This window comes from Nicotiana tabacum, chromosome 8, assembly GCF_000715075.1.
Source record: "Nicotiana tabacum cultivar K326 chromosome 8, ASM71507v2, whole genome shotgun sequence".
NCBI classification, from domain to species: domain Eukaryota; kingdom Viridiplantae; phylum Streptophyta; class Magnoliopsida; order Solanales; family Solanaceae; genus Nicotiana; species Nicotiana tabacum.
The window spans coordinates 17,236,623-17,264,043 of record NC_134087.1 but is presented as its reverse complement, the minus strand read 5'-3'; the positions used below and the strand labels follow the sequence as shown (position 1 = coordinate 17,264,043).

At 38.4% G+C, this 27,421-nt stretch overlaps 1 protein-coding gene, 1 non-coding gene and 1 pseudogene across 2 annotated transcripts; 1 reads left to right on the top strand and 2 right to left on the bottom strand.

Annotated features, from left to right (window-relative positions):
• Nucleotides 1-14,611: 14,611 nt before the first annotated feature.
• On the bottom strand, nucleotides 14,612-15,859 carry LOC107822839 (subtilisin inhibitor). Its single transcript, XM_016649406.2, has 2 exons — nucleotides 15,674-15,859; nucleotides 14,612-14,989 (listed from the first exon to the last, which is right to left on the bottom strand). Exons 1-2 carry the CDS (start codon nucleotides 15,741-15,743, stop codon nucleotides 14,775-14,777), a joined length of 285 nt encoding a protein of 94 aa, XP_016504892.1. The 5' UTR covers nucleotides 15,744-15,859; the 3' UTR covers nucleotides 14,612-14,774.
• Nucleotides 15,860-16,236: 377 nt separating this feature from the next.
• LOC107822837 (isoaspartyl peptidase/L-asparaginase-like) lies at nucleotides 16,237-19,282 on the bottom strand (annotated as a pseudogene).
• On the top strand, nucleotides 18,554-18,625 carry TRNAK-UUU (transfer RNA lysine (anticodon UUU)). Its single transcript has one exon. It is a non-coding gene; the product is annotated as a tRNA-Lys (tRNA).
• Nucleotides 19,283-27,421: the final 8,139 nt, after the last annotated feature.

Sequence of the window (27,421 nt, the reverse complement as noted above, 5' to 3'; positions counted from 1 at the left end):
CGGGGAAGAAAATGCTGGAGCAGATGCACTGTCTAATCTCGCATCTACTGCAGAAGTGAAAAATGAAGAAAAAGCTTCCATAATACATTTGATTCATTCAACACTCGATCAATACAAAAACGAGGTAAATTTCAATAATTTAACTTGGGATTGGATAAACGAGATCGTTAATTTTTTGCAGAACGGGATTCTACCCGAAGATAAGAAAAAGGCCCAGGCACTTCGACGAAAAGCTGCCCGTTATTGTTTGGATCGTGGCAACCTATATCGAAAGATGTTTGATGGACCTTTAGCAAGGTGTCTCAAACCTTCTCAAACAGAGTATGTGATGAGAGAAGTACATGAGGGACACTGTGGAAATCACACAGGAAGAAGATCCTTGGTAAAAACTCCAATTCGAGCAGGATATTATTGGCCAAAAATAGAAGAAGATGCGGAAAACTTTGTAGCCAAATGTGACAAATGCTAACAACATGCATCGCTCAGCAGAGTTATTGCATTCGGCTATTGCACCATGGCCTTTTATGAAGTGGAGGATGGATATCGTGGGTCCACTACCACAAGCCAAAGGAAAGGTACGATTTTTACTACTACTAACCGATTATTTTACCAAGTGGGTAGAAGCAAGTGACTTCAAATAGGTGTGGTAAAAAAAGGTCAGGGACTTCATTTGGCGAAATATTATATGCCACTTTGGAGTTCCAAGCGAAATCGTGTGTGATAACGGCCCGCAATTCATAGGCGCAAAAATCACAGAATTCTTTCAGAGTTAGCAGATTAAAAGGATAACTTCAACACCTTATCATCATGTGGCTAATGGACAAGCTAAATCAACAGACACGGTTATTATTAATAACTTGAAGAAAATATTAGAGGATTCAAAATGTAAGTGGCCAGAAGTATTACCAGGAGTCTTATGGGCTTGTCGGACGACATCGAAAACAGGTACGGGAGAGACTTCATTCTCACTTGTGTATGGTGCTGAAGCCTTAATCCCAGTTGAAATAGGTGAACCGAGTACAAGATATACCTAAGAAACCGAAGAATCAAATGAGGAAGAGATGCAAATAAATCTCGATTTGCTTGAAGAAAGGAGAGAAACATTTCTAATAAGAATGGAGCGCAAAAGCAAATTATTGAGCGATATTACAATCGGAAAGCTCATCTTAGATACTTCAAGATTGGGGACTTCGTACTCAAAAAAGTTTTTCAATCATCAAAAGTGGCCAACGCAGGAAATTGAGTCCAATTTGGGAAGGATCTTACATGATTCGAGGTATTACTGGAAATGGTGCATATGAGTTGGAAACAATGGACGGCAAAGTACTCCCATCAAATTGGAATGTTGTTCATTTGAAAAGTATTACTTCTAAAAAGAAGAACCTCCGGTCAGCTATCGTTTATGCAAGGTTTAGATTTATTCCTTTTAATTATACTAACCATTTTAGATAATAGGCACAAAGCTTGCCCAAACCAAATGATGATTTTAGACCTAAAAGACAAGCGGGATGCAAATCATCCCCGGTCTGGGTTACAACCTTTTTGATGGAAATAAAAAGTGTTAAGCAGTCATCATCTAAAAATATACCTCCGAGTCTCGTATGTATTTTTCTTTTCAGGAAATGGATCATATGGAAGGAATAATCAAGTGCTCGAGATTTTATACTTCAAAGCTCTAACGCTTGGGGGACTATAGGTAGCAGGCAAAGAAGACTGCAAGTCAAAGAAGAAAGAAGACTAAAAGTCAGTTCAAGTTTGGATCGACCCAGAAATCAAAAGTCAAGAGCCAAGAAACAAGTCTGAATCAAAAACCTTTTGTATTAAGCTTTCATAAAGTGTAAACTCGCGGACATAAATTATAAGATCCTATGAGTACTAAGGTTAAAGGCAATATTTAGTCATGGGTTGAAAAATATACCCTAGAATTTTGTGGAATTTGTTATAAAGAAAATAGTTATGAAAGAGTTGTAGATGTTGTACAAAAGGTTACGTGAATGCATGTAAAGTGTTATATAATTTGAAAGTTCAAAATACAAAACTTCCTCAAATTATTCAAGAGATTTCTTTGAAATATGTATTTTCCTACTTTTTTCCTATGTCTACACCAATATGAAGTTGAGACGTCATCTTCATTAGTGTCGTTTATAAAATGGCCCTCTTTTATAAAAATTCGTGTTTATTCAAAAATCACGAAATACTAAAGCATTTTTAAATGCAAATTAAAGAGTAGAACGGAAACTCAAACAAAATATTATATATTAAACCTGGCTAAAACTAAGTATAAACTTAGTTAAAACCAAGGAATTTTGATAACAAACCCCAAAACAGACTATGGGTAAAAACTTGCCAACTATTCCAAAAGTAAAAAAAAAAAAACTTCCCAACAAAAGTTCACAGAACACTATGGGGCAGGATCTAAAGCAGTACTATCAGCAGTAAGAGAGGCAGAATCCAATAAGACATCATCAGCAACGGGAGAAGATACAACTTGAGCAGAAGAGGCTTGAACATCAACTTCACAAGGAGTAAGTTCATCACCTTCGGGAACGTCGACCTCAGGTGAGGAAAAGTTCCGACGTTGCTGAGTTTATCAATAGTTTCCTTAGCTTTTGCAATCTCAGCAGTCAAGTCAAAGCCTTCCTGGCTTGGGGTGGCTTCATCATCCGAAATAACGCATCTCCTAGCCCGAGGCCTGCGCACTAAGGAACCCTCTTCTCGTTCCTCTTCACCTTCAGAGCCATGAGCTCTCACAGCTTTTCTCTTCGATGAAGAATTCAATATCATTTCTTGAGCAAGAGATAAAGAAAGCTTGATGAAGTAATAGACGCGGCACTGACACCTCGAATGGAAAATTCTAACAGAGGAAAAAGTTAAAAATCCCCAAATAAATACGAAAGAAAGGAAGAAATTTAATGGGAAGGATACCATGAGTTTTGACTTTCCAGTCAAACTTGAGAAAGGTATTTCCGAGACCTTCTTTTTATAGGAGCAACCGATAACAACTTCTCTACCCAAGCACGGAAGTCTGGTATTTCAGCAAAAACATCCATGGTTGGTAAAAAGAGACAAAAAACAACCATGAGATCGTCAGTTTCTTCCTCCTTTATAAAATAATATATGAAAAGAACTTACGTGCAAAATTTCATTTCTCTGGAAAAGGTCATATTCTCTTCACCCACTAAACTACTTGTGGGAGCAGCAATGAAACGGGCGTACCAACCACGGTCCTTATCATCTTCAGGGCTACCCAAAACCCTTTTGCTCCTGGCAGAGAGAGTAAAAACCCTCGAATAGAACAATTTAGGGGAATAAAGATGAAGCAAGTGTTGAGAGGTAAAGGGTAAAAAGGCCAGATTATATAGGTATCGTAAATATGCAACAACTCTCCATACAATAGGATCAATCTGTCCTAAGCAAACGTTGAAGAAACGATAAAATTCTATGATAACTGGGTCAATATGGAGCCTGAAACCTAAAGTAAAAGGATATGTGTAAACGAAAGAATAACCAGCCAGGAACGAAGTTATCCTTTAATTTGGACCAGGAACTAAAATTGGAAAATCTTGTTTCCAGTAGCATTCTCTTCGCACAAGAAAAACAAGCCATTAGTAATCTGAGAAGGATAAACATCGGCACGATCATGGGAAGTCATAGAAGTAACTTGATTTCTAATTGATTCACGATCAGTGGAGAAAAAAAATTCTGCAGGAATAATTTTGTCAACTGTTGGTTCTCGAAGGGGCTCACTTGATTCCCTATTTCTGGTAGAAGTTCTATGGGATGAAGAAGCCCTATTCCTAGATGAAGAAGGGGCAACAATATTGGGTTGAGAAGTAGAACCACAAATAGACAAAGACCATAAACTATGTAAACTACCCCCTCTTTTACTCCTAACAGGAGCAGATGAAGGGGGAAGTTCATCTACAATTACTGTTTTGCGAGGATTGGGGTTTGATGAAGACATGGATGCAAGAAAATAATGCATACTGAAGAATAAGAACGATTAGAGAAGAAGAATAACGTAGATTGAGGGTTTTCATGAAACTAAAGGTACATGGGGAATTTATAAGAAGAAGCAATCATCATGTAAAGTAAGTCATGATGGTGACGTCATAATGAAACAGTAACTTCGTGACTGACGCAACCATAAGAAAGCCCTAAAATCCGCTGAAGAGTCGCAAACCCAATCGACATAGGCCACATGGCACATGCATTAAATGGAAGTGACATACGATGCATTGGTTCTAAAGAAGACATAATGATACATGGGAAACTGTGGCAAAAATTCCCGCCATAAATACATACCACTTCCCAAATATTCAATTGCAGAATATTCGGCAAGTGGGGGGACTATCTGTATTAGTAGAAAATAAATATGACACGTGAAATTATGTGTGACTAACAAGGCATGATACGTGAATCACTAAGAAGGTGACAATTGGAATATTGCATTAGAAGATGCACGAGATACAAGAGGCATGGGCAAATCACTCATGAGATGAAGGGATACAGTTGCTCAAGTCTAAATCATTCAGTAAATATAGACTGAATGAATCAAGACACTAAGAAGGGGAAGATTCACGAACCTCTAATTAATGATAGATAAATCATGGAACTTTTTCGAAATATTATCGGATTTGTTGGATAGGTGTGGAATAATATGAACAAGAATCTTGGTAAAAAGGTAGTGGTTGTATCTTTATCATAGATCCGTTCTTATCAAATTAATGTCACATGCCCTTATTCATTATCTTTTTTCCTATTTATATGGGACATACCTCCAACAAACCCTAATAGTACAAGTGCAGAGAATATACAATGGATTGACTTTTAAGCTGGTCAGATTTGCTTTTAAGCTCTTTTTTATAGCTTTTTAAGTGTTTGACAAAGCCAAAAAGTAATTAAAATAAGTTAAAAACGGCTTAAAACAAGCTAAGCGCAACAAGTTGGGTAACACTAACTTATTGATTTTTAGCTTAAACAACTCGATTGTATTTTAACAATGTGAAAGCGTAGAACATAAAAACGCAGTTCCATAATATGCATTCTGAACATAAGGTTGATGTTATATTTTCCTTTTGATGCAATAGGCTTTGCGATGATTGCGCCAAAATTATCCTGCTCTGTGAGTTACATAGCAACAAGCTGTTTTAGGTCAAAGATGTCACTGAATGCTAAATGGGCAGTGTTTTTAAAGAACTAGACTCCTCTTGCATCTCGTGCATTTTGTCGCTTAGTATTGTTTAATTCAGCTGAAATTCAAGTAAACTTTGATATATGATGCCCTCAAATAGCACTCATGAGTTGTAAATGTAAAGAAAAAAAATTGAGCCCTGACCCCAACAAAGGGTGAACTAGATGATTGTTCCTCCTCACAATAATGAGTGATAGATAAATCCTGGAACATTCGAAATATTATCGGATCTGATGGATAGGTGTGAAATAATATGAACAAGAATTTTGGTAAAAAGGTAGTGGTTGTATCTTTACCAGAGATCCGTTCTTATCAAATGAATGTCACTTGACCTTATTCATTATCTTTTTTCCTATTTATATGTGACATACCCCCAACAAACCCTAATAGTAAAAGTGCAGAGAATATACAATGGAATATTCTCTTTAATATCATATTTTAAAAACTAGCCGTTACAGCTTTTTCTGTGGTACTCGTCCTCGACCGTTGTTGACACCTTGACCACGAGTCTATCTATTTCCTGGTCGACCTTGACTGATTCTTTTCTCGACCTTGCCCTAAATATTCTGAGATAGATTTCGACCTATACAATTATAAAATTACTTAGTAACTAGTGAATTTATCTGCGCTTCGTGCAGTTATAAAAAATATAAATTTAATTAAAATAAAAGAGATAAATTTTGGTGTACATATATTGATTGAGGTTAAATGGATAAATCTTTCATAAACTGACTTTTTAAAGAAATAAAGAATTATAAGCAATTTTTTCACTTATATATGTGTGTTCATGCGCTCCTTATTTCCTTAGTCTAATACATATCTAAAACATGCCTATTCTTTCATTAGATAGCACAGCTTAAGTTTTTCCTTTAAAAAAAAAAGGATCTTCTACTCAAATCATAATACTTGAAATGAATACAAGGCAACTAAAAAATAAACAAAAAAGTGACATCTAAAGTTGTGATGTCTGTCCAATGAATTGTATTTTCATTATCTATTTGTTTCCCTATTCCTTTTCCTTTTTTAACTTCTTCCTTTGATTATTCTTCTTTTCTTTTCTGAATATATTTTTTAAACTCCCTACCAATTCTCCTATTCTATAAAAGTCATTGAATCTGTGCGATCATTATTGATTTCTTTCCTCTTCCCCCCTCTTAATTCATCTATTCTTGAAAACCCTTTAAATCTCTACTATCCTCGATAAATTAATTTTTTTCTCCTTTTCCACAGTTAATTCAAATAATTGCAGTTTAAGTTATATATATATATATGCGATTTAATATAAAAAAGAATTTATAATTTTAAAAATAAAATATATTATTTGCTTATTCGCTATAATAGGTAAATATGACATGATATTGTAAATAAATTTTTATACATCATAAATGTATAGATGTAAAATAAAATACTTTGCTCCCTTCTTTATAGTATTTACAAATCTCTAATTTCTTCTCCTAACTTTGTGCAAAATTCTCAAGAAGTTTACTTTTTTCTCTTTCAATGTTCTCATCGCCAATCCAATAAATTAAAAAAAAATAGTTTATTCAAAAAAAAGAAAAAAGATCCAAGCACCAGAGAGGCAAAGAATCAAGAAATAGGAGAAGGAAAAGAACTTATTTCTAGTTCCTTTTTGATTTTTTTTTTTTGGTTTCAACATTCAAGATATATTTTTTTATTCACGAAATTATATTAGTAGTATCGCAATTAAAAGACAAGAACAACAATATTGTTAGAGCGTTTTCACATAAATTTATTTTAACTACCTTCTTCCTCAATAGTGTGAATAACAAAGATACCTCAACAATATCAACTTTGCTGGCTAAAAAACCAGCTCTAGTATATCTCAAATTCAGCATTCTTTAAAACTTGGTTGCTGGAAGTGAACTTCTAAAGATGAATGTCCATCTAAAATTTGTTACAAATTAAATTCTATTTTTTTCTAACTTATGATCATACAAATGGAAAAAATAGGGAAAAGAAAAAAGATAATGGCAAAAAAATGAGAAAAATAAATAAATGCCGGTTTAATCGTTGTTTACAAACTTATCTCTACATTCCAATACAAATTTCAACTCTGATATAAGCAACATGTTGTTGAGAAGCCTACGACTTTGTCTTCTTTAAGATTCCACAATAGTTCTTAAGCTTCCTGACTCAAGAATAGCCTTTTTTGTATGTAAAGACATACCGGTTCCATATGGTATATTTTCAACTACATATCACCCATAAAAACAAATCCAAATTAAGCACAAACTCTATTAGTTTTGAATTATCACTATAGCTATACAATTATCCATATAGAAGAGTACCTAAACTCATTTCAATTAATGTGATAATTAACTCCATGAGTCATGTCCCTTGGAGGACATCCAAATAACAGAAAAAAGAGAGAGAGAGAAAAGTCCAAAATGTCATTACTACTAGAGTATTAAATAAGCAACGGATTCTTGCTTTAGAGATCAATCCAATGGCCGCATTGTAAACCCTCAATTAGTCATTAGCTATTGTCCGGAAAAGTGTGTATATTTGTGAGAAAATTATTATTTTCCATCTTTCTTGCAATTTAGTCATCCCACTTCAACTTTGCTCCTTCAAATGAACATCTGCACAGAAACAACAAAATATCTATATTTTTTTTCTCATTTAGCTTCATATAACCTTCAGAAGGAAAATAGAAAAAGCAAAATAAAGATAAGCAGGCAGCGTATACCATTGTTGGTTTTTTCTGCACAGTGTAAGCACATGTGAGAATTTTTTAAAGTTGTATATGCCTCTCATTCCGTACCTAGAAAAAAAAACTGTTGTCAACATAGTCAATGATTTATACAATAATAGAAAATTTAATCTTTTTGAGAAATGAAGTAACACTTTGGGACAACAATTATCAAAACGCAGGCTCACAAAATCTTATGTAGATAGAGATTATCAGTGGAAACTGCTAAGCAAATATGCATCGACGCTGCGAATCAGAAGGGGCAACAACTATAATACTTTTATGTGTTTATTATCTTTTTGTTCTTTCTGCTTTGAGATGGAGTAGTAGTATCTTTTGCTGCAATTGATTTCAGTTTGGATACTGAATTTATCAAGCAACTTTCAATTCAGTTGTTGTAATTACTATGGGGAGAGGAGATGTAGGTGTAATTAAGATAATTTTAAAAGTGACTTGCGATAGATGTTTGAGGGAAAAAATGGTTGTCTATAAATTAATTAGTCTTTATTACTAATAGAGGCAAAACGGTTAGCGATCACATTTAGTTGCGACTTTTCATATAGAGACGTTCAGTAAAAAATTTTATTTAGATAAATGAATTAAAAAATATCAAAATAACGACAAAATAGATAAATGTGATTCTTGGCCAAATAGAGGTGTCAAGTTAGCTTTTTCGTTCCTTTATATATATATATTAACATCAAAGTTGTAATTAATTCAACATGCCTATTGTATGGGTCAAAATCTGACCAGACAAGAATCGACGTGGGAAGGGACGACGGAAGGTTACTTGAAATTGTCGTGTCCGAGCCACGCTGTAACGACATGCACTTTGGCCACGACCGAGGTCGTGTATTTGGGATATCTGAGAGGCGAATTGGATATCATGGCATTTCAAGGGGTCAAATTGTAACATAGTCAAATGACTCAAATACTATGGTCAATGACCGTTGGGTAAGAGAGAAGGTCTAGTATATAAACTAAGTGAGAAGAAGAAGAAAGTGGGGCGGAACAAATAGAAAGATAGACACATTCTCTAGGGGGGGGTCATCATCGTTCTCTCTCCATGAAGGAGAAAGAAGTAAGGAAGCTCAGGTCTTCAACATAGATCGTTAGTCTCATCACACTCAATGCATGGAGTTCTACCCTATTAAATATCGGTGATATTTCCACTCATGTATTCCTTATTGATTTTTAAACATAATGGAAATCGTCATTTTCTTCCCGTATAGTGTGATTTAATCGATATTACAGTCAAATCTTATATGTGCTATGCTTGCTTACTCTCATATTTTATTATAGATCTAGAATAAATTATCATTGGCTAAGATTTACCTAAAGTTTTATTTAATTAGTTTAGCAAAAAGCTCAACACTTTTTGGTCAAATAATTTGGCGTCGTTTGTGGGGATTTCTTAGCCAAAATTTTAGTTTCCTCTAGATCTAAAACTAGCCAAAGCATCACTTCCCGTCTATCAAGCCTCACCATCTCAATATAAACACCAACTCGAAAAAGTGATAGATAAGCTTTTGAGATAACCAAACCAATTTGGGTCAGATATCTACATGAAATCGAAATTAGGTCCGATGTCTATACAAAACCCATGCCTCGCCTATAGCGATGGGTTCGACACGTCGTATGAGTACTCAATGTGGGGTTACAGCCACTACGCACTTAGCATGCCCGCAATCCTACTTGCCGTATTAACGTTATATGCCGATTTATACTTCCACCTCTTAGGAAGGAGCGATAGCCTATTGTATGATTCTTTGAAATAACCAACTTATCCTGCTTTATTTTTTTTACTTGTGTGCGCAATGTAATTTATGTACAGGGTATATCATGTTTCCCTTATTATCTGTGCACATCGGACGGGGTTGAACAAGGACTCGAGCTCGAGATCCCAATGGGCAAGGTAAGTTCAGCCCATAAGAAGCCTGGACGCGATTAACGGCGAAGCCAAACATAGGGGTGCCAAATCTGAAACCGTCATTCGAGTAAGGGATGGAACACGTCGCCTTACAGCGCCACTTACCAGGTCAAGGTAACAGGCAATTTCGTTTGGATCTAACTTGTCGTTTTTTTCTTTTTAGATTGGGATAGGAATACGAGCATTCTCACAGGTACACGAACAAGGAACAAATGCCACCGAACGCACCAAGCAGAACCCTCCACACCATACCGTACTACAAATAATAGACAAACGACTCAAAACAAGCTGGTATTATTAAGAAAATCTCCATGATTTGGGACTAAGCGGTGAGCTCGTGGAACGTACAGTCCCTCCGACACAAGCAGAACTTGAACTCGAAAAGCTTGCATGTATATTTGCCATGACAATCTTACACTAATTCAGCCGACTAAATATTGCGAATCACGTCTGGACTTTATTTAGTCTCAGGGTACCCAGAAGCCCAAGCAATAAGTTCGTCGCTCATCCTGATCACGGCCTTTCTAGGGCGAGCAAAAAAAGGACTAGGTAAACTGGGACTCCTGCGACAGGCATAGCTTTCTCCAATGAAAACTAAAATTAAAAAAATCGGGACTCATCCCGACGCATATTACTCTCCAATGAAAACAAAATCAAACAAACTGTGATTCACCTCAACGCACGCATAAACAATGCAACAATAAGTGATATTCTCCAATAAAAGTAATGCAACAAGCAAACCCGCTCCATCGTCAAACGAGTTATAATTCGACCTCGCTCGAATTAACACCCTTACGGCCATCGGCCATCGCCAAACGGGTTACAATTCGACCTTGCTCGAATTAACACCCTTACGGCCATCGACCATCTCCAAACGGGTTACAATTCGACATCACTCGAATTAACACCCTTACGGACATCGTCCATCGGCCACCTTCTCCGTCTATTCTACACTTAAATCGGTGACCCTGGTGGCGTTCTGTTCAAGCTCGGCCCGCAATGACTGCACCTTCGCCTGAAGGTCTTCACACTCCACCCCGACCCCTTTGCCCACTTCAAGCTCCTCGTCTTTGGCATGGAATAACTCCTCGAGCTCTCTACGTCTGCGGATAGACCACATCAGTTCCTCATCCCTTTTCTCCAACTCTTCCCTAACGGACTGAGTATCACAACGCACCTTAAGCTGTGCGTGCATCTCACAGCACTTGTCGCGGTATCGGCGATACTTTACATCCATTTTTAGAAAGACTTCGGCCCTAGTCTCACCCCTACGAGCAATCTCAATCTCGAGCATGTCAGTCTAAAAAAAAGAGTAGAAAGAAAAAGAGGGGAGGAATTAGCGAAGACAAAATAGCGCAAAATAAAGAAAACGACAAAAAGAAACTCACCCTCAAGGCCATCCCAGCCACACCTCATGACAAAGCGGAATAGTTGATCTCCCGAAGAGACTTGCTTTCGGCGGCAGAACACAGAAGGTCGAATTGAGGCACTAACTCCACCGTGTCCTCCAAAAGGTTGAAATTCATTGGAATCTTGAGCACACGAGAAGGACCTTCCGCCCTTACATCGACCCCGGTAAAGCTCTCCTCGAACATCCTCATATCCTCAGTGTCGATGCCGAAATCCGATTCATAATCATCCACAACCACGCCTGTCCCTCTCTCATTGACCGAAGAAGGGGTGCGGTTTTGCCGAGATGACGATGGACCGCTTGGAACAACCATGATAGCCCCCGAACTTTGTCCCCCCGCCACGATGGTCTCTTTCGCAACCGGATAGGCGTTACCTCCGCACCCGGTCGGTGTCACCACCAACTTCAGATACCTCCAAAGAAGGGTCGCCCCTCGAGGACGTCTCAATCAAAGATGCTCCCTCTGAAAACCTCCGCCACTTTGACGGTGCCTCTTCGCTACTATTGCAAGAAGGCTCACCCGTTGAATGGACGGCGAGAACCGGAGTATCTGACCAGGGATCAACCTCCAAAACGAATAGGCCTGGTCACCGACGTGGTCTGCCGTGCAACCACACATTGGGTGTTCTCACCCTCTGGTGCCCTTTGCACGGGTCGGGCAAAGAAAGCCGGTTGGCGAAAAGCGAGCGTAGGAGCCCTTGTCCTTCTCACTCCTGTCCGACCTACCAATGAGAAGAGATTTAATCAAGCAAGGATAGGGTAAAAGAAAATATAGAGCAAAGAACAAAGTAACGGGCCACGACGAGCCAACTCACCAGCAAGAGGCTTGCGCCCGAACTTCTTATGGAAAGGTGTCCATTTGCGAATCCCCACCGTATGAGGAAGAATCACGCTCACCCACTCGCAAACATCAGCAACTGGCGGATGAGGTACTCTCTCAGCTGCAAGAACATAAATAAACCCTCAACGAGGTCATTAAAGGGAGATGATCGACGACCATCTTAAGAGAAAATACATAGAATAAAAAGAAAAGAAGATCTACGAGCAAAATTCCACGTCTCAGGAAACCCCGTCGGGTTCGACATGACGTGCTCTATTCGGATGTAGAAGAATCTCTCCCAAAAGCGGCGATTTGCCTTGTCGTCCATTTTCACCACCAAACTCTTGGTTCCTCGGTGATGCATGTGAATCATCGTACCCCGAAGAAAATGGGGGCGAAGAGGTGAAGCATGTGCTCTAGAGAAATTCATCGGTCGACCAGCTCCGCATACTTGATTAGCATAAGGAAAAGCTTGTACGCATACGGAGAGACTTGAGCGGGGCACACCTCATAAAAGCGGCAGAAATCCACCACCAAAGAAGGAAGGGAAAGTATGTACCCGATGACAAAGGGATACACATAAAACGTGCAACAGCCCGGGCGGTGTAAATGCACTATGTCCTGATCCGCTGTCACCATTTCAATGTGATTAGGGATCCCCCCATTTGGCTTTGAACACCGTGATCTCCGCAACATCCATCGTGGAAGGAACGTGCTCCGGCTAGTCTCCAGCTGGGCTATTAAAGTCAGTCCTCGCCTTCCCCGGGTGGGGGACCACCTTATCTACCGTGGAAAAACCCATATCCTCCACCATCTCCACCCCCTCTTCAATTAGGGGTGCATCATTTTTCGGCACCGGAGCACCAACAGCTCTTTTAGAGTTGGAAGAAGCACTAGCCATTTTTCCGGTGATTAAAAGAAACGAGAGTGACAAGGGAAAAAAGATAACAGTCACAACAAATCCTCACAGAAGCAGAAATATGAGAAACTGAATAAGAATAAGAGCTAAGAGGCTCTTGAGCGATTGGGAAGCGTAACATTCAAATGGAAGATTCTCCCATATTTATAGGGATATGAATACCCTAAGCGGAAAACCCAAACGCCGCCATTTAGAGAATGGAAAGGGCACGAGAAATGACGCAATGCATAGAAAACGTGCGCCATAATGACGCATGAGAAGTATTTATGACATCGTGAACTGACGTGACGATCCAATCCTGAACTGACGTAATGGTCCGACGCAATTCTCGAAACGTCACGTTGCTACCTCGCCATGAGGTGCTCGCCCCTCGCATAAAGCGCTCAGATTTCTCCCAATTTTTGAATCAACAGAGTCCGCCCATCGAGCTCGCCAAGAGGCGACCCCAACGGGCGAAGGGACTAATTGTATGAGTCAAAATCTGACTAGACAAGAATCAGTGTGGGAAGGGACGATGGAAGGTTACTTGGAACTATCGTGTCCGAGCCACGCTGTAACGACATGCACCTCGGTCACGACCGAGGTTGTGTATTTAGGATATCTGAGAGACGAATTGAATATCATGGCATTTCAAGGGGTCAACTCGTAATATAGTCAAATGATTCAAATACTATGGTCAATGATCGTTGGGTAAGAGAGAAGGTCTAGTATATAAACTAAGTAGAAGAAGAAGAAAGTGGGGCAGAACAAATAGAAAGACAGACACATTCTCTTGGGGGGGGGGAATCATCTTTCTCTTTCCATGAAGGAGAAAGAAGCAAGGAAGCTCAGATCTCCAACATAGACCGTTAGTCTCATCACACCCAATGCATGTGGTTCTATTCTATTAAAGATAAGTGATATTTCCCCCATGTATTCCTTATTGATTGTTAAACATTATGGAAATCGTCATTTTCTTCCCGTATAGTGTGATTTAATCGATATTACAGTCAAATCTTATATGTGTTATGGTTACTTACTCTCATCTTTTATTATAGATCTGGAATAAATTATCATTGACTAAGATTTACCTAAAGTCTTCTTAATATTTAATTAGTTTAGCAAAAAGCTCAACACTTTTTGGTCAAACACTTATAATGCGTAGTAAAATTATTTATTTAAGAGCGTAAGAAGAAAGCATCCACTGCTGAGTGCTGACAATAGATCGTGACAAAGGAGACCAGGAAAAGCAAAGGGACTTCTCCTGTCCATAAAAGCTACTGTTTCACTACCAAAGACATTCTTGATTTCATATGATATGCCTAGTTAATGCATTCATGGGCGCGGCTTAACATTTAATAACGTAGGTGATTTTTTTTTGGTCTATTTAAATTTTGGGGTAGAATTATTCGATATTTGTGTTTATACAAAATAGCTGATGAAATTGATATCAAGATACGTGCAAGTTAATTCAGACATCACAACTATATGAAAAAATGACAACTTAATGTCTGCCAACAACACCGTAGCGACATAATACCGAAGACGGGGGCGGATGTAACATTGTACCCATAAATTTAAAAATATAATGAACTCAATATTAAAAACCTTAAATATTAAAACCATAAAATTTAAATCATGGATCTGCCAGGAATGGTTTACTTTATAAACAAGAACCTATTGACAAATTTGACATGATAGTTTATTTGCCTACCTTTATTCGTAAGCGAAGGAGAAACCAGATTGGATAGACGTAGTACAAAAGGCATTTGATTCTCATTGTTCACAAGTGATTTTTGGAAAGATGATTAGCCAAGTTGAGGCTCTTGGGCAACTTTTCCAGATGCATCCACAAAAATACGGACCCGTTCTAAACGGTAATCCATAGTTACCATAGAATTTGGTGGAATTATATGTATCTTCAGCTCTGGTTTCTCCTCCTTTATCTTCTTTTCTGCTTCCTCTGCTGTCATACCTACCAACTCTGGCCATGACATTTTCCCAGCTGGTGGGTTACTCCAATCTGTTCCATAACTTTCTTCATTATCACAATTTAAATTTAAAAAAATTAATTCGATGCACGAAATATCCCGAGTTCACGCAGGGTTCGGGAAGGGCCCATCCTAAATGCAAGAATCAATGAATGATTCCATCGCTCGAACCCGTAACCTATAGGTCAAACGAAGATAACTTTACTATTGCTCCAGATATAACAAACAAATCTAGGATCTAGCGTAAATTAGTTCAGAACGAGTTATACCTGTTATATATATTTAAATAAAATTCGAGCTGAAAATAATAAATTCAATTGAACGTATAAAATTCGCCCTAAATCCGCCTCCACTAGAGATCACTATACACTAGCCGGTTACTAATCTTCTCAAGGACTTTATCTTGAAATATCAAATAATTCTAAGTTGGACATACACATAATATAAAATTATGACCACCAAAGGATGTGGTGCAGTGAACATGACTGTTCTTCCCTAAATTAGAAGTTTCGGTTCAAGTCATGGGTATAGAAAAATTATTGGTAGGGAGCGCTTCCTCTCCCAACCAAGTCATGGGTATGGGTATGGCTGCACTTCCTCTCGAATGGGATCCTATGCGGAGCAAATCCGAATATAATCGGGCTCCAATACGAATACCGGACACACGGTGAGAAACTAAAAAAATTATAACAAGGAGAAGAGATAGAGAAGCTAACCAAGAATGGGTAATGGAGATGATGATGATTCTTTAAGAAGATCAGGGAGCTTCTTTGAATCCTCTGCCATGATTCTGATAAAAAAACTACCTGGGTTGTCTTGTATTTTAAGAGCAAAGAATTAGTATTGATCTTGTCCCAGGTCTTTGATATCTTGGTTTTATCAATTCTATTTCTTGGTTACAATAATGGGGACTAAATAATAATATCCATATATTGCCGGCCAACAAATTGGACCTACTTCTACTGTTCAAGGTACAACTTATCTTGCAAATTGTACCTACTTCTAATATTCAAGGTACAACTGATCTTGCAAAATGTACCTACTAACCAAGCCGACCCCTGCTCTTTATGCTTTTTCTTTTTTAATTCTCTTGACTGTATTAAAATTTCTTAGACAAAGCTTGATTTGTAAGCAAAATGATGAGGGTAAAATTGTCATCTTATTTTATATTTTCAATAAAATAATATTCTTAGAGCAAAGCTCTAGTTTGGATGATATCATACACAATGCTTCATTTTCGAAAAATTCTTCGACATATTCATAGGATCATAGCCCCAAATTGGTATAAAATTCTATTCTTTCCGTCCCAAAAAGATGATATTTTTCGTATTCTCAACTTTGAGCAAACACACAAACTACCCATCTCAGTTTTGTTACAAAGCAAAAGAAATACCAAAAAAAAAAAAAAAACAGTCTAGTGCACTAAACTCTCGCTATAGGCGGAGTCCGAAAAAGGGTCGGACCACAAGAGTTTATTGTACGCAATCTTATCCCGCATTTTTGCAAGAGGGTGTTTCCACGGTTCGAACCCATTAACTCCTGGTTACATGGCAACAACTTTACCAATTACAGTTACAGTTACGTGAAGGCTCCCCTTCCAAAGCAAAAGAAATACAACAAAAAACAAAAGTTACCAAATTGCTACTTCTCTATTACCATATTGAGTAGCACAAGCTCTAAACATGCCAGTAGTATTAAACAGTGTGACAACTTCCCCTGCAGCAGACACAGCAATCAAACCAGTAGTACCATCTGGTGTAGATTCTTTTATAACATAATCTGTTGCCTCCTTCAATGTTAGCCCTTTGTATTCCATTAGAGCAGCAATATCTCTTGCTACAGTTGCGCGGATAATAGCTTCGCCTTTGCCTGTACAAGACACTGCACATAGTTTATTTGCATATGTTCCTGCACCAACAATGGGAGTATCTCCAATTCTACCAACCATCTTGTTTATTTACTAATCCTCCAGTCGAAGTCGCTGCTGCTAAATTTCCATTATTGTCAACAACTACACATCCAACTGTTCCTATCTGGCTATCCCCGTTTGGAACTGGAGTTACATCAACTACTGGCGTAGGTTGTGTATAATCTACCTGTAAAATTTATAAGCATACATATGTTAATCATCACATCCTGAGGCTGCTAATTACTCGTACACAAAGTGATTAACGTCAAAACATGGAGAGAAAAAGGAAGAATTGTTAGAGGCAAAGCGAGAAGTAATTTTGAGTGATCGCGTGACACCATCAAATATTTAAAGGCAAGAAGAGGAGGAACAAGTACACATGAACATTGTGGTGTTAGCATGTTAGCAAGAAATGAATTACTACTTCGACTTGAGTATCATCTTTACCATGATATGATGCATTAAACAATCTGAATATAGAACAACAACAACAACAACAACAACAACAATCCCAGTCAGTTCCCACAAGTGGACCTCGGAGGGTCGTGTGTACGCAAACCTTACCCCTACCTGAAGAGGACAGAGAGGCTGTTTCCGACCCTAGGCTAAAGAAAAGATAAAAAGAAGCAGTGACAATAAATAGTATCAATAAAAAGTTATTAAGAAAACTGAAGCGAAAAAGAGCAACCAATCAGTAGGTGGTAAACAAGTATGCTACATTGCAAAGATGAAAGCAGGAGTAAACAAGCACAAATATGCTACATTGCAGCAACGAGGATAAAATGACTGAGCTGGGACAAAAGTACCTGAACTCTGTTAGCTGCTTTTGCTTGTTTTAGTCTCTCCATATTTGGCGGGGTGATAAACTGGTTTGAATCTACAGTTTCAACCCCCTAGATAACAAAATCACCACAATTAATCAAGTATACTTAACATGATACAATCAGGTGATCAAGTTATTAAGCCGATTGCTCCTGTCTCAAATCTTTTGGGATGTCCAAAGAAGAAAAATATTCAATGACAAGTTTTCAAGAACCTGCTCCCTAGCAAATGCTTCTGCTCCTTCAAATGCAAGGTATACATGTGGAGTTTTGTCCATGACTAGCCTAGCTAGAGATACAGCATTAACAACTGTAGAAAGACCAGAAACAGCTCCACACTTCTTTGTACTTCCATCCATGATGCAAGCTTCCATTTCTACCGTGCCATTGCTGGTTAAAACCGAACCTCTACCAGCATTGAAATGTGGATCATTTTCCAGTTCACGCACCTGTTTGATTCAAGTTCAATTCTCTTTTATCTCTGTTGTTTACCAAGAGTATACAAAAACATGAAGTTTCCGAGGGCCTCAGATCGAGTTCCAAAATTACAAGTTTTTGAAGAGTTTAACTTTTATATACTGCTATAAAAGAATTTTTACATCTAACCATAGAGTAACTACCCATAAATACACTCGTGCAACAATTACGATGACGACTTGATGTGGATCCAGGATTTTATGGTTCCGGACTATAATCATTTTTACTTACTGGTTCTGGATAGAAAATTTATACATAATATATGAATTTTCTTAACACAAATACAGAATCTGACCAAAGCTATTGAGTTCTGCGGACTTCTGAGGGCATGTATCTTTGTAGCCGTCTATATCAAATTTAACTAAAGAATACATTCATTCATTCAACAAGCCTTCTTAGCTCAGTGGTAGAGCGCGTGGCTTTTAACCACGTGGTCGTGGGTTCGATCCCCACAGACGGCGAAGTTTTTTACCAATCAAAGTAAAAAACATTCTGAAAATGAGTGCCAGGGTAGAACAACACCCAAGGAGGAAATCTAGCGCCATCTTTCGTTAAGCCTTTTGAAAGTTCAAACAAAATCAAATACTAGAAATTGTTTCGAAACGATTTCCTTTTAAAACCAAATTAAAGGGCACCCAAAAGTTTACCCTTCACTCATTTCGTACAGATCTATTATGTCAGCTGTCACTACGGTACATATATACAACTACACAATAAGAACACAAACAAAGTAGATCACACGCTACAAAGAATAAGATAATAAACAGATGCATGATATACATACCATAAGTTCAACAACATCCAAAGGTGATTTGTGAGAATTGAGAGCATCAATGCCGATCTGTAAACAACGGTGGAGGCAGGCTTCTCTGGGTTGAAGGAGTTCCGGTGGAAGATCACGGGGAATGTCACCAGCACCACCGTGCAATGCAATAGCCCAACCCATACTCACCGGCCAGCCACCACCAATAATAAAGCACGTCAAAGCAACTAACAAAAGAGAACATTATTAAGACATGGTTTTAGCTCAATAATATATACAGATGACTAGTTGACTACCCATGGTTTTAGAACGGCCACGAGTCCTTTCGAAATTTACATAATTGTCTTTACTTTAAAAGGTAAGGTTCTTTCTCAAAATAATACTTATTTCTAGTGTAATATACAGTTGTATGCTTTCTTTTCTCTACTTCTTTTCCCAGAAGCGGATTGCATACTATATACTCTACTTCTTTTCCCACAAGCGGATAACATACTATATTACACCTGAATTAAATTCTCATTTTTAATATTAAACTAATGAATTCTCCCCATATATATCTTCTAATACTTTCGGTAATATTCAACTTTCAAAGTTATAGCGAGATCAACATGTAAAATAGAAAAATGTTTTAACACACTCCCTGTGTACTAATTTATGTCTCATACTTTCTTTTTTAATCTGTCTAAGAAAGAATGTCATACTTCCTCATTTAAAAATAATTTAACTTTAACAATCATACTTTACCCTTAATAAAATAATTTACAGCTATACAAATATTTATAACTTATTTTAGACCAAAAATTTCAAAAAAATTTATTTCTTTATTAAACTTCATGCCAAGTCAAATACAACCACAATAGAACGGAGGGAGAATAAGAAATACTAGAAAATGTTTCAATACAAAAAATTTCGCACAAAAATGACTTAGTCTCAAATAAATTGGGTCGTCTACCTGAATCCTCACTATCATGTTTCTTCAATTAAAATTAGTTAGGGTTCAGTTTAAATGCATTCTTACTAAATATTAATGAAAATTTCAATCATTAGCTAAATAACCATACTTTAATAAAACAGGTCATATTGGGAAGAAGGGAAGCAGTTAGTGGCGAAGCCACATGGTCACAAGGATGGTCAGTTGACCACCCTTCGTCGAAAAATTGCACTGTATTTATAGATAAAATATTATATTTTAAAGGTATATAACATATATTGAACACTCTTTGTCGGGATTTTTTTTTCCACTTCTTTTAAATTTGAATACCCTTGAGAAAATTCCTAGTTTTGCCACCGGAAGCAGCCGTAGTAAGAACTAAAATAATCTATAAGAGGAAATTAAAAAATCCCGAGAAGCCCTAATTGGAATTAATGGGCATCTTAGACGTATATCGTATAACAAATTTTGCGCTCTCTAATGTTGTATGATTCCTTCCATTTTAGTTTAATTGGGCTAAGCTAATCTTAATAATCTACGATTTTTTTTTTCATCTTAGCGTGTAATCTTGATCACACTCAATTCTAGTCATAAAAAGAATAAGTGGCCGCTGCAAATATAATCCGGTCTAAGAGTCCGGAGTCGAATCCCACAGAGAATTAAGGTTTAGCTACAACTATCCTATCACTAAGAATACAAATTCGAACATTCCTAAGATATAAATATTCAGATTCTTGTGTCTAACTAATTAACTAATAAGTTAAAGTAGTAAATTAACAACTAAAGATACTAAGGTTTGGAGACAGGATTAACGAGATCTAGAGTTATGATTTTCCCAATTGTCAGTATCTTCCTGCTATGTCTCATAGAATATCGCATAAATATTCTCTACTGATCGTGAGCACTCGACTTATCATAATTCTCTCTCAAGAAACTACAATAATGTACTAGTTATATTCTCTCGAATTACGCTAGCTCACACTCTTTTACCGCTCACTTTGATCACGTCAAAGCTCCATTATCTCTAATCCTGCTTTTAAACCTGCCATAGTGATCTCTCATATACGTTAGGAGTGACGTTGTTCAACAACCACCTAAATATGTATCCTTTTTCAAGTAATACCTAATAAATAGGCATCGTTAATTGAGAGCTCTTTAATTAACTAAAATAAGCAAGTAGTTGAACAAATAAGAAAATTCAAAAACTTAATTATATCAAAATGTATCTAGAATTCATTCTACAAAATGTTCTATCAAAACCCTAGATACCAGAATTAGCTACTCATAAAGTATGTAAAACTACAATAATAAAATTCATAAGCAATAATAGAAATAGGAAGAAGAAAATGAAAAACTCGTAGAAGAATTCTCCGCCTTGCTCCTAGTGTATTCTTTCCTCCTTAGGTCGAATCTCCCATTCAAAAGTCAGTTTATAAAAGTGAGTTTAAAGACTATTTATATGGGATAGGTTAGCATGGGGCGAAATAATACAAGCCAACTTTGGAACAGACTTTTCAGGTTAGCTCGTTCACTCTCTCATATCGCACGCGAGAGTGAACGAGCGAAGTACTTCTCTTTTTCTTTTCCTCCCAAATCTCTTGTGCACTTCCACGCCTTTTTATCTTAGTTCACTGTTTCTTTTCAAGCTTTCCTCATCTAGCTCGTTCACTCTCTCGTGTGCATGTTGTTTACCCACAAAACGGTACAATTGAATTGATACGTGAATTATAGACAAGCGAATTGATTTGATCCTAACATGATAAACGAACTAGACCAAAATGTAAGACTTAGCGTTAAAATCGAGCTAAAACGATAGAGATCTTGAGCCCGGGAACAGAGCTTCCGGAGGCAGTAAGACCAATATAAATAAGCAAAAAAATAAAATGTTATTGAGCTTTGAACAAAGTGTAGTGTATGCTTGTCAGAAAATTCGTCTCTCTTACAATGATGATAAAGCTCACTATTTATAATTATACCTAGGAAACAAGGTCGTAGGATCAAACCCCTATTAAATGACAATTATGAGGGTCATTGAAAAATGTAAAACGGTAGGCAGTAAATGCCTTATTCTCTGTAACGGACCGTGTACTTAATACTATATATTATTCTTCATTAAATGCTATAAGGTGGTAGGCATTTATGAATATCATTCTCTCTGATAACAAGCGAGATCATTTCCCTCAGACCCGACGATCTTCTGTCTCCGGCTCCACGTGCCACTTCTCATGCGAATATTAAATATGAATATATTTTACCCCATACAGATAGTCCCCCTACTTTCCGGTGGCATAACTTTGTGTCACCAGGATGTTGGTAGAGATACCTTATTTGGCGGGAAATTCTCTGACCCCCTCTGAAAAGTTTCTATGGTTGATTAGACGCACATCTTTCCGCATTTAATACCCCGGACATGCGTCATCCCGTGATTTAGCATCATTTTTGCCAGTTGTCGAGGTAATTATGGCCACGATTTTAGCCGCCTATTCCTTTACTTATATGCATCAAACTTCTTCATCTACACTTAAAAATTCTCCAAACTTTTTCAAACTCTCTTTACTCAACTCGTACTTTGTTTTCAACCTTTCTTTAACCTTCTTCTTAAGAGAAACCCTTCATTCCTTTTTGATAAAATTGGCTTCTTCTTCTAGAAACCCTAGTTCTTTAAAACATAAAGGTAAAGCTGATGATTCTGCTCCTCCTTCGGTGAGTACCATTATCCCAAGAAATCTTGTCATAACTAAAGACTTCGAAGAGATGTATCCTTCCGCTAACCCTTGTATGTAGGCCGTTGGCATGTGCTCTTCTTCCATCCGTCCTTCTAGTATTCCTGCTGTGAAGGAAGAATGCCATTGCCAAGATTTAGACATTATCGCTCCTGATCTGGCGGAGAGAATAACCTTATTAAAGAAGAGTTTTATGTATTTTTATATGTATCCCTTCACATTGGTGAGAGGGAAGCTTGACTCCATCATCGTGGAGTTCTGCATCCGCTACCAGGTATACCTAACACAAGCCTTCTGTGTTGAGGAAAATTGCTTGTCTTTGGCAGCTATGCCAAGAGACGGGAGAAGATAACCCTGGCTAAATTAATGAACATTTATTCCCCCAATATTTTTCGAGAATCATAAACTTTAACAAACGTGGCCACCATACTCTGTTAACCAGCATGGATGATGACAACGACCGTGGGTGGATGGAATGGTTCGTTGCATTTGTTGCCAGGGACATCATTCCGGCTACGGCTTCATCCTTTTCAAAATTGTGGAACGGTACTCGTAAGTTGATCGTTGTCATGTTCTTCTAGTTAAAGATCATCCCATGCTGTTACTGACTCCTTTTACTTATTTTAGCAACTCGGTGGATCCCATTGGAGGTTGAAGGCTTGGATTAGTGGGTCCAGAAGATTTTGGATGCTACTACGCCCGAGACCCGTACGTGGAAAGAACTGGACCTTAAATATGGGTGGAAGGCTAAAAATCATGGTAAGTTGGACTCATCATGTTTTTACCTTTCATATAGGGAAGTTGATTAACCTTTATCTCCTGTTAAATTTAGGTCTACCCCAGGGCTCAGTTCTCGTCCCCCAAGAGGACATTTTGGCTAGTCCTACTAATGCAGTGAGGCTGCTGCAGGAGGCTATTACCTAAATAGGTGTCTCCAGGCCTACTTCTAGCGCAAATGATTCTTCTTGGAGTCCCCGGCTGGAGAACAAGCAACCAAAAAGGAGACGTCCCTCCGCGTTCGGGGAAAAACTAAAAAGGCAAAGAATTCCTCGCCCGAGTCATCTTTGAATGTTGTAGTGATAAGCCCCGCGCCCGAGCTTTCCATAGACACCATGGTGATCGACAATGATGGAGAAGCTAGGGAGGATGAGGCTTATCTATATAGAAGACGACGACCTTCCTTAGCTTAATAGAATGCTCAATCTGTTGAGTTAGTTACACCAACCGAGGACGATGCCTCGACACTCTGGGGGGAGTATGATATGGTGGAAAATGCTAACTCTCGTTTTCGAGTCCCAACCGCCGTGCCTCATACCATGAGGCTGAGAACCAGGTCCCTGCCATCTTCCGTTGATGAGAAACCACAACCAGCACTGTATTTGCTACAGCTACTTCGCCAACAGCTTCATCTCCTTCTTCACCAACTCTGCCTTCGCCACCAACAATTACTCCATTATCTCCACCGATTGCAGTTGCCTGAGAGGATGATGTCCCTTTTCCCCAGTCCCCAGTTCATGGGAACCTGGGGAAAAATTATGTTGCCCCCTTCATAAGATCCCCAAAGGAGGAGGAGCGTTACCCTCTCTATTTCTACCGGATGCCATCCACTATCCCGGCCGGTGGAACTTGCAAACTATCTGAAGTTTTTGGCTTCAGAAAAAGATAGGGAAAAAATACAAACTCTCTCGATAGAGTGTTTGTTGAACAATGCCATCCACAACGCAGCGATGGTATAGTCTTTATTTCATCTGTCGTTTCTTCTATATTTATTATGGCATGGTTTTGAATTTGTATTTTTGTTTTGCAAGCCAAGTTCCTTTCTTCCAAAGGCCTTCAATGGCTGATTCATGATAAGGAGGAACTTACCTTCGAGCTGGATCAACTTTTGGCCGACCGAGACCAAACTGCTACTCGCCTCTCAGAATTGGAAGCAGAGCCGCTGAGGTCATTGAGTTGGAGGCTCGGTTGCAACAAAGCGAGCAAGAAGTAGTGACTCTTAGCCAGGAGGTCGCCCCGTTAAGGGCACAATTTGAAGAAACTAAGGCCAAATGGGCGAGGTCTATAATGATGTTCTTGCTACATCCGATCACGAGGCTGCCACTACAGAAAAATTGAATAATTTGGAGGCAGCCTTAAACTCCAAAACTGAAGAAGTTACTGTTGTCGAGGCAAAGTATGCCCGATTAGAGGAGAAGTATAAGAGGACCATCGAGCACAATAGAGTTTTCAGCTCCACTGTCCGCGAGCTTGATGTTAGCCTCTGGTCCATTAGATCCATGCGGGATAACCTTTCTGCCGAGGTCGACCGGCTTAAAGTAGAAATCCAACGCCGAGCGGCTTCCCTTGTTGTTGAAAAAACATATACTATGTATAACATGAGGAGAAAAACCTTTGAAGAGGCCAAAGCAGGTGTCATTGACTTTGATGCCGAAATCTCTAGAGTCCGTGAGATGGAGTTAATTACCAAAAGGGGTCTTCCGACCTGACTTGATGCTACAAACTCTTCTGGTTTCGGCTCCAATTTCTCGGGAACTGAAGAAGAATCGGAAAGTGATAATGATGAAGGCGAATGTATTGAGCCGGCAGTAGATCCTCCCACTTCCCCTAGGGTGCAAATGATTCTCTTCCTTTGGGTTCCGGAGATGCAGTAGCTTAGTTTTTATTTTATTTTCTTTCTCATATTTTTGTACTTGTGATATTTGGCACGTTTATTGTGAATAGAAGCGCTTTTTCGTTCAAGTATCGTGCAAGTTTTCTCTTTGCGTACTTTTCGTTTAAGTATTTGCGCAAGTTTTGTTATTTGCATCCTTTTCATCTAAGTATTCTCGTAAGTTTTTCGCACCGAGATATGTGAGGATTCAAGTATATTTTTCCCCCGGTGGTATTTGGATTCCGGGCATAGGTTCTTCTGAAATCAACCCTTTAATGTGTGGGTTTCATAAGAGGTACTTGGTTAATTTTCAAATGATAAAATCAATTCATCTTTTAGACAAAAAACAAGATAGAAATAAAAAGACTTTCTTTATTCCTTCCATTTTCAAAAGTACATAAGCATTCGTTATGCTAAAAAAAATTGTCATTTCTTATGACTAACTTGTACAACTTATTTCTACGGGGCTGCCCGTGCAATACCCAGTCTCGATGATACAACTATGTTTCCGGGTTTCGTATTCCGATGGATGTGGTAGCCATTGTTGATGTATCCTTGTATCATTCTCCCCCAGTGTTCGAATGTGAAGAATGCAAATTTGAACACTAGAAGTTTTACACAATCGAGAATTACATTAGTGTATTGCTAGATAATGATCAGTTCGATAGCAAACTTCACTTCCCCTTAGGAATTTACGCTATCAAGCCAAAGATCATCTAATAATCCCCTAGTGGATTGCACTTGTAAACGGTCAGGTAATCTCTATTCAACAGCAAACTTTACTTCCCGGTAGGAACTTTGCTATCGAGCAAAAGACTATCTAACTGCTCCATAGTGGTTCTTTGCTTGTGTGCCTTCTCATTTAAAGGTCTTATTGTTGTTGCTGAAGCTTCCTTAGTAGTATGCTTTTCATTACTTACTCGTTAAAAACCTTGGTAGAAAAACTCAATTGGGACAAAAACTGGACGAAGGGAAAAAGAGTGCAGCACATGCTTTCAGTACAGGCAAGGCTTATCAGCAATAGTATCTCTTGAGGTATTCCACATTCCAGATGCTTGGCATCTTGATTTTCTAACTCGTATGACCCTTTCCTGGTGATAGATGAAACCCGGTAGGGGCCTTCCCATGTTGGACCTAGCTTCCCTGCAATGATCTCCCGGGTGTTCTGAGTTACTTTTCTTAAAACCAACTGTCCTACTTTGAAATAGTAGAGGTTGGCTCTTCGATTGTAATATTTCTATATTCCATGCTTTTAGGTTTCCATCCTTATCGTGCCAAGTCCCTGCGTTCATTGAGCATATCCAAATTGTCTAACATTGCTTCATTATTTGCTTCTTCGTCTGCTCAGAAATATCTTAGGGTAGGCTGTCCTACTTCCACCGGGATCAGGGCTTCTACCCATACACAAGAGAGAAAGGAGTCTCCCCCGTGCTCGATTTGACCGTTTTCAGTATTCCCATAGTACACCTGGCAGCTCTTCGGGCCAATTTACCTTTAGCTGCTTCCAATCTCTTTTGAAATTTTGTATAATCACCTTGTTTGTTGATTCTACTTGACCATTTGCGCTCGGATGATAGGGTAATGATATGATCCTTTTGATTTCAATTTTTCAAGGAACTTTGTGACCTTTGCGCCTATAAATTGTGGCCTTTGTCACATGCTATCTCTTTTGGTATCCCAAATCTGCAAATTATATTCTCCCACAAGAAGTTCACTTCATGTTTGCCGATCTTCTAATAAGGACCTGCTTCAACCCACGTAGAAAAATAGTCAATTAAAATCAAAATAAAGCTTACCTTACCAGGGGTCGGTGGCAGTGGTCTAACGATATCCATTTCCCACTTGATAAACGGCCATGGTGACAAAACTGAGTGCAATGGATCTGACACTTGATGTACCAATGACGTGTAGCATTGATATTTATCACATTTTTAACATAAGCTTTGGCGTCTTGTTCCATCCGGGGCCAATAGTATCCTACCCTAATTAATTTTAACACCAAGAAATCTGCGCCTGAGTGATTTTTGCAGATCCCTTCGTGGACTTCTCGCATAACATAATTAACTTTGGTGGCTTCCAAACATCGGGCCAACGAGACTTGGAAAGATCTTCTATACAATTGACCACCCTTGAAGCTTTATCTTGTTACTTTAGTGCGCAGTGCCCGAGATGCCTTAGGATCTTCAGGCA

Excerpts from the sequence above, each read along its gene's own strand:
- LOC107822839 (XM_016649406.2), bottom strand. The coding sequence starts at position 15,743 with ATGGCAGAGGATTCAAAGAAGCTCCCTGATCTTCTTAAAGAATCATCA. Across the intron at positions 14,990-15,673 it reads ATCTCCATTACCCATTCTTG|ATTGGAGTAACCCACCAGCT; the intron begins GTTAGCTTCTCT and ends GTTATGGAACAG.